Raw genomic sequence first — 12,132 nt, 5'->3', positions numbered from 1 at the left:
TTTGAATGGGCCTAGGCTTTATTTATAGTCTAGAAGGTTATTCAAATACAGAACAATTGCGCAGTTTTCGCAATGAAAAACAAAATCAACAGCGAAAGTGTTAACTCATGCGCATCTCATTTCTCATTGATTTTTTTTGATGGGCATAAAACTTTGTTGCAACATACACTGATTTGTCACAATAAAAAAAAAAACAAATTTCACTCGCGTTTCTTTTCGCGACGCGCGTCTGCCGCCCGCGACGAATACAGCTGATCTACTGATTCGCCACCATTTTGACGAACGAAGCGCTTGAAGCGCTGGCGCATATTAACATTCACATACTTTTTATAGCGTTTAATGGGTCTATTGTCAATGTGCAAATGATAAAGTTACGATAAGATTTTGAACAAATTAACACAATTTTTATATTGTTGACAAAATATTATATTGTGTTATGTTACGTTTGTAGAATTTCGAGTTCAGTTGTCCATAGGTTCAGAATTAGGCTTTTGGTACATAAATCATAGGTCATGGGCCATGGGTTCGATTGCCGAAAAAACTATATCTATAGTTTTGCAAAGTTACGAAAACGAAAATAAGAAGCAGTGGTTTAAAAATACTAAATAATAAATAAGTACTATGTATATTGTAATGACGGTCAAGAATTGATATTAGCTGTTGTTACCTAACTCATAAGTCAGTACAATTAAAGTAGCTGGCGTAAACATCGATTGTGATGAGTGACGTCATTAATTCATTACTGACGTGTGTGATGCCCATTACATAATTGAGGCCACACACACCGAGCTACGTGTAGTGTGTTACAAGTATTTTTCATATTTCAAACAAAACTCTTAGAAGCGAAAAGATTGATAGGAAAAATATACTTATTCCAAATTGGCGGCAGCAGTTTCAAGCAGGTAAACAAAAGAATAACAAGAGAAAGTAAGAATGATAAATAAGTATCATAAATTTTACATTCACCTGTGTCTAAAAATTTTGATACGAAAGAACAATATGATTTCCATTATCAATATTAAATCTTTAAAGCTGATTAAAATATTATCAGCGTGCAGCACCTTGTCATTTTCAGGTGCATCTTCGGATTCCTGTGCCCTCTGTTGCAGCTTAGTATGCTGAGAGCTGCTGTGATGCGGACGGACACACACTTCGAGTCCGCAAGGTTCTGCTTTGCGCCTTAGCCTTTGTATGTTTCCAGCCTGTGACACATTATACATCTGTGTTGTGTCACCATACGAGGCCTGAGGGGGTAACCAATCGCCCTGTACAGCCAGCGTTAATCCCAGGACGTTCGATTAAAAGAATCTTTAATATTCTTTCGAAATTCCATATTTTGTGCTGTATCTACTCTTATAAAGCGCTGCAAGCGCTTAACTGTAAGATCAATGGTAACATTTTATACCTTCCGTGCCTCTCCGCTTCAAAATAACAAAGCATTATTAAAATAGGTCTAGCTTATTACTGAGCGTGCACGCTAGCTCTACATAAAGTGCATTTAAGATAAACGCAGTGTCTTGATGGCTCTTATGACCACTTAAATAAAAATAAAAGAGTCTTAGATGCATTATTGTTAGACTCACTCATAAAATCTACACTAATATTATTATTAATGCGGAAGTGTGTCTGATTATATTATGATAGTATGTCTGTTTCCTCGTCTGGTATAACTTTTTAAAAGAAATATAAAATTAAGCCAGGTTTAACTGAAGCTGAATAATAATTTACAGGCTCCGAAAGTTCTTTCAGAAAAATCTTTTCAAAACTCGATTTCTCTCACACCTCTTTCCTCGCTTTTTTATGCATTTTTTTCATAATTTACGGGTTTTAACCTTTGTTAATGTCATTTCTACTTTCGTATGTAACATCAATGTAACTATGTTTTCTAGTGAACCCATGGCACATAGTTTCTCTAGTTTCAAAGTTTTCGTTTTAAACTTAAAGATAGTTCAAGGTAAGTATTAATAAAGTTTTAATTTCTTCATAATTTATTGAATCGGATTTTATTACAAAGATTAATTTATTTCAATTTTATCGTCAAATAAAAAAAACTTACATTTTTTCGAACTTCGAACGCGCACAACAATTTTCAAAACCATTTTATTGGAAATTTTTGCGAGTACTGATGCTGATTTGACTATAGCATACCTAGATTCTAGTGTTTGTTCTTCACTTAGAGCACCTATGATGTCATTATATTGACAGTGATGTTAAAGGTAACCTTGTTGTTAAAGGTATTGATGATATTAATAAACAAGAAATTTATGAATTAGGTTTTTTATTGTTATAGCTCAAGGGAAAAAAAAGTCATAGAGTCTAGAACTCTTACACTTAATTCGTAACTCACTCTTAAGGGGTCTAAGTGGTCTAGGACTGCAGCTCAAATCTCAATACTATCTTAATCCTCATGATATTTAGAAGAGGTTTTTACTTTTTTGTCAGGTGTTTATCTATTCAACAACATTATTGATGTCATGTCTAAACGATATTTCGCTATCAAGATTTAAAAATTCTCTAACAAAGAGTAAGCTATTTCGACTGTAGGTATTTTGGTACATCTATTTTTGTTCTTACATAATGCACTTAAAAAGCACTTAAGTCTTAAGATAAAGGGTTATTTTAGATATCATCGGGCTTCTAACATTCTTCTTCTTTAAGACTAATACTGTGTCGAATTACTGAATGGATAGAAAGAAACTGTTTAATGAGTAATCTTATTTTTATTATGTCATAACTACAAGTTACAACATTATTAAAATTGGAATAAGTTAAGTATGTTTATTTTACTTTCTTTTCGACGTAAAAAGTTACTATTTTTCAAAGATGGTACCATCTAACTACTAGTTAGATGGTACCATCTTTGAAAAACATTATTTTTTTATGTTTTTCAAAGATGGTACCATCTAACTAGTAGTTAGATGGTACCATCTTTGAAAAACATTACAAATTGAATTCTGGGGTTTTCTTAAAATTAGATTAATTACAGCTTTAAAATAATGTTTTATCTTTAGTTTTTTTAAGAAGCCTGCAGTTCTGTCCCACTGCTGCACTGGGCAAAGGCTGGCTTCTCTGGGAAAAAAGAGATGGCTATCTAGAAGATTGGTTGGTTTTAATTTCGATGCAATAAGGAAGAGTCTTTTAAAACTTACAAAGTGCATAACGTTGGTACGAAACCTTGAACATTTCCGTTCACTCTACAATGTATCTTTTGTTTGAATGCAATGTTGCATTAAATAAGGTCTACCTTTCAAATTTTTTGTTGTTATTTTTTTTATTAAAATCTAAACTTATGATCTTTAAACGAGCAATTTGTATATATTATAATTGGAATCTCGGAATCGGCTCCAACGATTTTCATGAAATTTAGTATATTATAGGGGGTTTTGGGGGCGATAAATCGATCTAGCTGAGAATCATTTTTAGAAAATCAAATAGGTAGTTACTTATTAAATGAGAAGTGTGTCAAGGACACTCGAGTCCTACATATACCTAATTTCCATACGTTTTCAAACATGCAGACCGACTTGCTAATCGTGCGTCAAAATATCTTTTACTAATACGAAGAACGAGATAATATTATATAGATTTTTCATTTTCCTCTTCAGCACCATTGCAAGTAATGCGTCCGAACACGAAATGATACATTTCTGTAAATAAAAAAGGATTTGTACAAATGAACGAATCATTCGAATGAACGGTCTCAGCCAAAAGAAAAAAAGAAAATAAAGTGTCAAATGAATACGAAACTTGCGGTTCTTGCTTTGATCGTTTTAAGAAAAAGTTAATGAGTTGTGTGGACGTTCCGCTCTCATGAGCAGCGGCAAGAAGTCTGCCGTGTCGCCGCTTTCGACGCAAATCCTACTGTTGTGGAGGTGTGGTCATTGGTGATCACAATGACCCATGTAGTTCATACAGAGTTTTTTTTAAACAATGAGATCCTTGTCTATCAGAGAAACTGCTGCGATGTAAAATAGTTCTAAACGAACTAGACTGTGTAACGTAACACTAAAAGGAGGCTAGGTACCTACAGCCTAAAAGAACGGTAAAGAATGAATTAATTGTTAAAATGATTCATCGAATAAAAATCATTTAAAAATCACGTTAGCAGCACGCGCAAACATTATAGTTATTCGAATAAGTAATTATAATAATACCTTTTCGCAAATAATTAGCGGTTGGGCTACTGAAATTAAACAAAAAATGCTTGTGTACAAGAAATGAATATTATCAGAGACCAGACATATTAAGTATATTATGTTGTACAAGCAGTTAAAGTTAATCAATATCACTTATTATCTCGTAACAGTAAATTCTGGTCGATTTATTGCTGGTTAACGATTTGTATAAAAAGAACACGTTCCGAAATCCCAAATACAGTCAAACGAGATTGCAAAGGTCTTCGTTCGGAAACCGGTCAGACCAAAAGCATTCTGAGTTATACCACCTCTATTAGGACCTTAATGTTGTCACCGTAAGGATTATTCTCAAAATATACCTCTACAAGGCGACCACAGACCACGAACGCATTTTTGCATGTAAATTGATACATCTTGGTGCACGGGTAATGCAATTGCGTTTTACGCAATTTTAAGCCGAGATCACGCGACGGAGCAAAACCTCAGCAAAACTGGCTGGTAAAAAAAAACTTTGACATTTGATATTCTACACCTTCTTTTGTTCTGCACAACAAAAAAATTGCCAGTCGGGAATCTGGTAATTTTTCCCCTTTTTAGTAAAGGAGAGGTTTCAGTTATATTATTTTTGATATTAAACTGCACAAACCTTTGATGTCCCTTTGTAGGGCTGGCGATAGAGACGCATTGCTGAGGGCCACTTCGAGCAGATTGATGTTTTCGCCACATCTGGTTACTACCTCCGTCTGTGTACCAGAAAAATATTCTGTCATTCCATTCCTCACTGAGGCGATCAGCGCAAAAATGGCACACAAAAACTCATGCAAAAACAAATAATACCAACATTTGAAGATAAACTATGTGTAAAATACAAAATATTATGCTTCTTTTGCGCGGATGCCTTAAACCTAAACGAATGTTAAATAGGTATATTCAAACAAATTGAACAAATTATACTTTAGACTTACAAAGTAGCCTTGATTACCGCCAAAAGTAACTCACAGAACTAACACAAAGAAATTTAAAAGGGACGTAGAGCGCCTAATTTGCATTATGTATTTTTAAATTCTACATACCATCTACCGAATAAAAGATGAGGCCGAAATAGATTAGAAAGCGAGCGATCTATGTTTCAGCTAGACTTTTAAAAAGTAACTGTCGATAGAGAAGGGTGTTAATTGACTGAAACTCCATATTTAATTGCAAATTATTGCATTTATTATTTAAACAATTATACAAAGATCACTTTTTACATTTATTAGTTATCAATTAACAACCTAGCCCTAATCAACATTATTATGTAAGTACAAATATTATAAAGTATTATGCGAGATACGGAGTTCAGTCGAAGCGTTTGTAATAAATATTAATGATGAAAGAACCCTAAACGTGAGCAATTAACTAAATGAGTAATCAAAATAAAAAATAAAAACCCTTCCCGCGAAAGAATTGTCACGAATGTCATTTTTGACAAACGTCAATTCCTTTTTTTTAATGATTAGTAGTAACCACTGGCTGACTCCCATTATGCCATCCACTTTTTAGATATAAAATATGTATTCTTGAATATATCTACAAGTTAGATGTGTTCTAGCACCGTATAGCCATAAAGGAAGGTAAAATGATAAAGAAAAAATATAGACTGTTAGTAAAAAACACAAACACAATCGACAAACACTGTTAGTAATAAACTCAAAACACTCGACAGTGGTAGGGAATGATGCAAGTCTTCACTTTTATTTTTTTAATAAATATTAGTTTTTTTACCATGTAGTTAAATGCAAAAAGTGAAACCATGCTATAAGCAGTTGTATATACTTAAATTACTTTTATAAAGTACATATCACGTTTATATCGGTGTGTATGTTCGTATGACTCACTGCGCACGTCATGCAATTTGTACATTACCTCAAACTAAAATGACTATAAACTAATTGTGCGTTGAGTCAAGTCTTTTGCCCCATTCAACTAAGAGAATAATATTAAAAAAAAAACAGATTTTCTGTCAATTCTGTCAATGGCGGACAAATCTGATTTCCAAAATTATTCGCATCAGTCAAACGTAGTCGACTGCAGCGAGTCGTACGCACACACACACATAATCACACAAGCCCAAGCCAAATATCATTGAAGATGTATGTAAACTATCACTAGGATGGAAAAGGCGGCGACGGCCAGACATATCCTGGTCCGCAAACATGCACGCTTGGTCACACACTGGCCCTCGTCGTCGGAATAGCTACTACTGTAATCTATATCGAATTTCCTTACGTAGTCGAAAGCGCGGAGTAGATCTGGCGACGCGTCCTGGCGCGCCATGAGCGCTTCCGTCGCTTCCAACTGGCTACTGGACCTGCGGACGAGGGTGCGCACTTCGTCCGTCTCCGAATCGGAGTCCCTCCAATTCCTCCTGTGTTTGGGGGAGGACTCGTCTTCCGAATCCACGCTCTCCGTGGATCTCCTTCTGAGCTCGGACAGAGCTATCTTTTGCAGCTCTGATTCTCCGTTCTCCTTGCGTCTCCTACTCAACGAGTCCAGGATATCCGGTCGATTGTTCACTTCGGTGTACTCCAGCGAGCTGTTGACCTCGTCGCTGGTAAGGTTGCTACTGTGGCGCCGGCGACTCAGCGCCTGAATGTTCAGCAGATCGAACTCAGGCGAACGTTTTTTACCGCTCTCGGACGGTTTGCGTCGTCTACTCTCATTGCTCTCGATGCTCGTATTATTTCTGGATCGTTCTAAGCTATCTAAGAGTGATTTTTTCCGTTCAGCGCTGGACATGGACTTTTTGGGTTTTCTGGAGGGTGTTTCGACTGGGGAGGTTCTGGTGGGTCGCTTGTAGCGGGGGAGGCTTCGCTCCCGGGAGGCGTCTGAGGGCGGGCGGCGCCGGCGGGTGCCGGGGCTAAGGTCGTGGTGGGCGGACAGGCTGGAGCAGCAGTCGGACTGGGAGTCGAGGAAGGCGCGGTAGTCGTCACCGAACTCCAGCAATCGTCTCGCCGCGTCCGAATCCGGCGCCTCCGAGTACGGCTCCGAGTTGTACTTTTCCTGTTGACGAAAATATGGACTATCAGAGAAGTTGATTCCTAGGCAGATGGGGAACATACGTAGTTTGCTCATGTTATGTCGAAGCCAGCCGACAGAATATTTCCTATATATCTTATGTCATAAACGGGGCAAAACGTTTTTTTGACGAGCATCTTTTTACAGATGCTTCAACAAGACGTTGCAGTTGCGGATGCGACGTCGAAGATGGCTCTAACGAAATGGCAATATACACAACATCTTTGATATTGGCAAAATTACCAAAAAAATCATTCAGAACTCATGAAACTAACCTGATAGAAATCCCAGGCCTGCTCCGAGAACGAGCTATGTTCCTCCGTACCAGCCGTGACGCTTTTGTCTATATCCGAGTCCTTGTCCACGCACAAGTCCCACATCTGGCTCGGGTCTCCCAGGCTAAGGGTCAGGAATGTCCTCTCCCTCTCCATGCTCCTGGTGAGTCGTGGTCTGACCTCGCCACCATCGGGACCAATTTTGAAGCTAGGGACCACCGGTTCCGGTTCGTTCTGCTCGGGAATGGCACTGTCTTGGTCCTTCGAGGATATGTGGGTCTTCTCTATACTCCGTCTTAGGTTGGCGATGGTTGCCAGTTGTTGTTTGATCAGTTCCTCGTCGCTGTCGTTACCAGATGTAGATGTTGTGTCGAACCTGTGGAAACTTTGTGTTGTAAAATTCTGTATTGTAGTAATTTAAAGAACGTAGTCAGGACTCGGGACAATGTTGATATATTTAGCAGAAACATGGTAATATGGCATTAGCACGGATGAATGTAAGAGTTATCTCATAGTGTCTTTCTCTGAAGTGAGTTTACCGGAGGCCCAATCCCCTACCCTATTCCCTTCCCTACCCTCCCCTATTACCCTATTCCCTCTTAAAAGGCCGGCAACGCACCTGCAGCTCTTCTGATGCTGCGAGTGTCCATGGGCGACGGAAGTTGCTTTCCAGCAGGTGACCCGTTTGCTCGTTTGCCCCCTTATTTCATAAAAAAAAAGACTCAAACTTTATCACGACTAGCATGTTGATGCCACAAACCAATAGATGGAGATCCATCTTTGAATCAATTTTTCTGATGGTAAAAACCATGCGACTGGTCAGTCAAGTTCAGTTAAAAATGTCTTTCTGAAGTAAATCATACTTAGTAACCTATTTTCCATCTACCCACCTATTCTTCCTACTAGTAGCGGGATCGCTGGCCGCGCTGCGCTCGTTCTTATACTCTATCTCTGGGCTCAGCCGGCCGCAGAAGGACAGGGATTTCACCAGCCGCTCCCTACGACAGTTGTTCCGCCGCAGCTTGAGTCGTTTACGCCGCAGCCAGCACTGCTTGTCGTTGGTCTCCACGCACGACGTGCAAGCTTCCGTCATAGTGTTCGTGCTTGACACGTGGCCCTGGGGAGAAGGTAGTATTTAATATCGGATTTCTATATATTGGGATTTTTGTATAGAAAAATCTACTGCGCAATTAGGAATAAGTAAGCATACAATAATTATAGTCTTAAGTAACACCAATCATTTTGTTAATTAATCTGATAGACTTTATAGCTTATAAATATTGGAAAAATCACACACAACATTAACATACAGTTTTAGCTATTGGCTTTTGATGGAGTTTTTTTTTAAATATCAACATATTACTCAGTAGCTTTGTGCATAAAGTATCATGACAAATGCAAAACAGTGTATAACACGGTCAAATTAACTTGACGCATCGCTGGAATGCAATAACATGCCCGCTCCATAATGACGTCATCAAACTATGCGTCAAGTAAATGTGACCGCTTTATAAGAGCAGTATAACATGATATTTGGTCACAAACTGTGACTATAATAGCCAATAAAAACGACCTCAAACTGACTTAAGTAGCGATTAGACTTTAATATAGATAGACACAAATTGGTACTATAACTAGTTCGACTAACTTAACATTTATGAAGAGTTGTAATACAAGAAAGTCAAAAACATAATTATTATACAGTAGTATAAGTCAAAATCTTAATTTTAAAGTAAAGTCAACATTAAATATCTATAAACGCAGCCTTAAAATTCCTATCATGCACACAAAATACCTGTACTGTAGTAGAACTGCCCCGCAACTTGGAACTGGAATTCGCCGGGGTGACCCTTTGGGGCGACGCTAGGGTATTTAGGGCGGACTCCGATATGGACATGTTGTGTATGTCCGCGGTCGGTGTCTGGAGGGGCCCGAGCTGCGACAGACAGGACACCGACCACGGCCTCGCGGAAGATCCGCCGCGTTTCTTCCGCAGTTGCACCTAGTTAGTGAATGATATTAGCACGGACATAGAGATGGAGTGATGATGAAAGTTAGATTTTGGCTTTAGAGTTTAGTACCAATTTTAGACGCCTGTTGTTTAAATTTCATGCCCTCCCTATCACTAATACGAAGAAGAAAAGAGAAAAAAATGATACAAGATATTTCATCAAAAAACTAAAGTGTTGATAAAGTTGGCTCAAATGTTGCCATTTTTCTATTAGTACGAAGAATGAATTGTGTAGAGTGAATTAATCAATGATTACTCGAAACAGGCTTAAGTAAAATTGGCACTTAACATTGCAAAGCTCAGTTTAAGTCGTTTTAAACTGATTCGTGTGGTGAAAATTCTTTTCTAGCGCCATCTGTTGGCAGCAAACCTAGTTCGGTTTGCTGCCAACAGATGGCGCTATAAAAGAATTAAGTCTAAGGTAAATTGTACGCTTTTGTAGTAAGAAGTACAATGAAATATAAAAAAATTATAGTGTAAAGTATCGCCTAAAGATACATTTGACACAATATTGTATTGTGCTTAGTTAGTTACCAATAATCGCATAGCAAAGACATATTATATGCAATGCAAGGCATATCATCCACCTTCACCTGCCAACATTTAAATTTCTGCCTTATTTCGTTAAAATAAAGTTCAAATTACCTTGGCCTGATGCGTGGGTGTGACAGTACAGGTGGACGTTGACATATCCATGGAGGAGTGAATGTTCCTTTCCTCCGATGTAAGTGAGGTGTCAACCTCGCTCTCTGTGGTGTATTCCCCTGACGCATCGTAGCTTTCCGCACACTGGTATTAAAAAATATATATTTTTATAGAACACCGGACAGACAGATAGACAGACAGTGATCATCAAGATGACGAGTTATTATGTACTCTCAATCTGGAAGGCTTCCAAATAAAAGTCCTTGTTCAAAATCCATTAATTGCTAGCTATGCCACTGACAGACTGAAAACTTATACCAACTCTCTGCTTTCAAAGGGGGTTAAAATTTTTAAGGAATGAAGAGGAAATTGAAACGTAATAAAACACAACATTACTTGCACTTTTTCCACTATATTCATTAATTACTACAAATTTTGAAATTGAAAAGGCTAAATCAAATTAAATTATGCTGTTGAGACTTGCTAATAAAGTAAATAAAAAATTCGACAACAATGAAAAATCAACACTCCACACTCTACAGTGCTAAAGTCTATGGCTTCCTATGCAATTAAACTTCACGTCTTATGGTTTCAAGTTTCCACCGAATAATAACAAAGTTTATGAAACCTTGTAAAATAAATCAGGCGAACAAAAACGTCATATAATATTTTTTGCCTTTGCCTTTTATAAGGATCGAATAATACCAAAATATTTTTACATACTTTAAGGCTCATATTAATTACATATGTTATGCTTGCTATTCCGCCTATGTGAATTCACGGGGACGATTTTCGGAACTAAAAGGAGCTTATTTGTTAATAGTTAATTCAATGTCTAACTTAATTCCATACCAAGTTTCATCAAAATATATTTAATAGCTTTGGCGCTAAGTAAAAATATTCATCCATTCCTTTAAATATTTAAATTATTAAAATTACAGCCATAATCTTTGAAAAAAAAACTGTTCTCTTTTAATATTTATATCATAAGTACTGCTATAAGCAATATTTTATTGAAAAGAAAGTGTTTTCTTACCTGATTACTGTCATTCTTATTATCCGTACTCTGGTTCAGCCATTCCTTGATCCTCGACATCTTCGCTCGGCTTTTTCCTTCCTCATCGAACATGAGCGGCTTCAAGTTCCTCGCGCCTTTCTTCTTCGCCATCTGCTGTTGCGCCTGTTTCTGTACCAATTCCTCTGCCTGTATCACCAGTCTCTCTATATTCTTACACCTGTCTAGCCTTAACAAATCCGGTGTTGACGATTCTAGCTTCGGTTTCGGTGACGGCGGCTTTTCTTTATCTATTGGCAATTCGCATTGTATTTCTACGGATGACGTCATAATATCTGTCGAGTCTTCGTTGCCAATTTTGGGTCCGTCTACATACGTCCATTCTTCCTCTGATGATTCTTCCTGGGATTTGTCATCTACCATCTGTCTGTCTGAGTCCGTATCATGGTGTCTGAAGTAGAAAGTGGCGCAGTTTTTAGATTTCCTATCTGACTGGTTGAATTTTGACGAATCGACTGGTTTCTTTCGCTTGATCACTGTCGGTGGCGTCTTTGCTTTTATGTCGTTTTTCATCGGCGAGTTCAGTTCGACTCCTGCAATGAGAGAAACAATGGAAATGTTTTTGTTTCAATTCAATATAACAATGCTCTTGACGTGATCGGATAAAAACAATATGTCATTGTTCAAAATATCAGCTGTGTGCATATCATCAATAGAAAGTAGACAATATGCATAGAGAACATTGCTGTGAAAGTTTGTATGTAAACATGAATCTTAAACAGATTTAAGAAGGTCTATTACATTTAGGAATGCGGGTCATAGTCCTCATTCTAATAGTTATTAGGACACAAAAAAACATTACTTATCATAGTTAATAGGTTGAACAAAAAATAGTTAATAGGTTGAACAAAAAATAGGAGGTCTGGAGAGAGCCTTCTGATGTTTTTTGACCACTTGACGAGTTAAGACTTGACTTAAATTACCTACTCGAGT

General features: G+C 37.5%; 1 protein-coding gene across 3 annotated transcripts in view; it reads right to left on the bottom strand.

Annotated features, from left to right (window-relative positions):
- The window catches only part of LOC121735849, a 274,574-nt gene that overhangs the window by 25,685 nt on the left and 236,757 nt on the right, over nt 1–12,132 (bottom strand). For 2 of the 3 annotated variants that reach the window (XM_042126804.1, XM_042126805.1), the window contains exons 12-18: nt 11,161–11,732; nt 10,125–10,268; nt 9,264–9,470; nt 8,359–8,585; nt 7,469–7,844; nt 6,405–7,178; nt 4,783–4,879 (exon numbers count right to left, since the gene is read on the bottom strand). In XM_042126804.1, the coding sequence (XP_041982738.1) occupies nt 4,783–4,879; nt 6,405–7,178; nt 7,469–7,844; nt 8,359–8,585; nt 9,264–9,470; nt 10,125–10,268; nt 11,161–11,732 (2,397 nt within the window). The remainder of the gene's footprint in view (nt 1–4,782; nt 4,880–6,404; nt 7,179–7,468; nt 7,845–8,358; nt 8,586–9,263; nt 9,471–10,124; nt 10,269–11,160; nt 11,733–12,132) is intronic. The other variant, XM_042126806.1, reaches the window with a different exon arrangement.

The sequence above is a fragment of the Aricia agestis genome, chromosome 18 (genome assembly GCF_905147365.1).
Source record: "Aricia agestis chromosome 18, ilAriAges1.1, whole genome shotgun sequence".
In the NCBI taxonomy this organism is placed as follows: Eukaryota; Metazoa; Arthropoda; class Insecta; order Lepidoptera; family Lycaenidae; genus Aricia; species Aricia agestis.
Note: the sequence above shows the minus strand (reverse complement) of the source record. Positions and strands in the feature narration are given on the sequence as shown.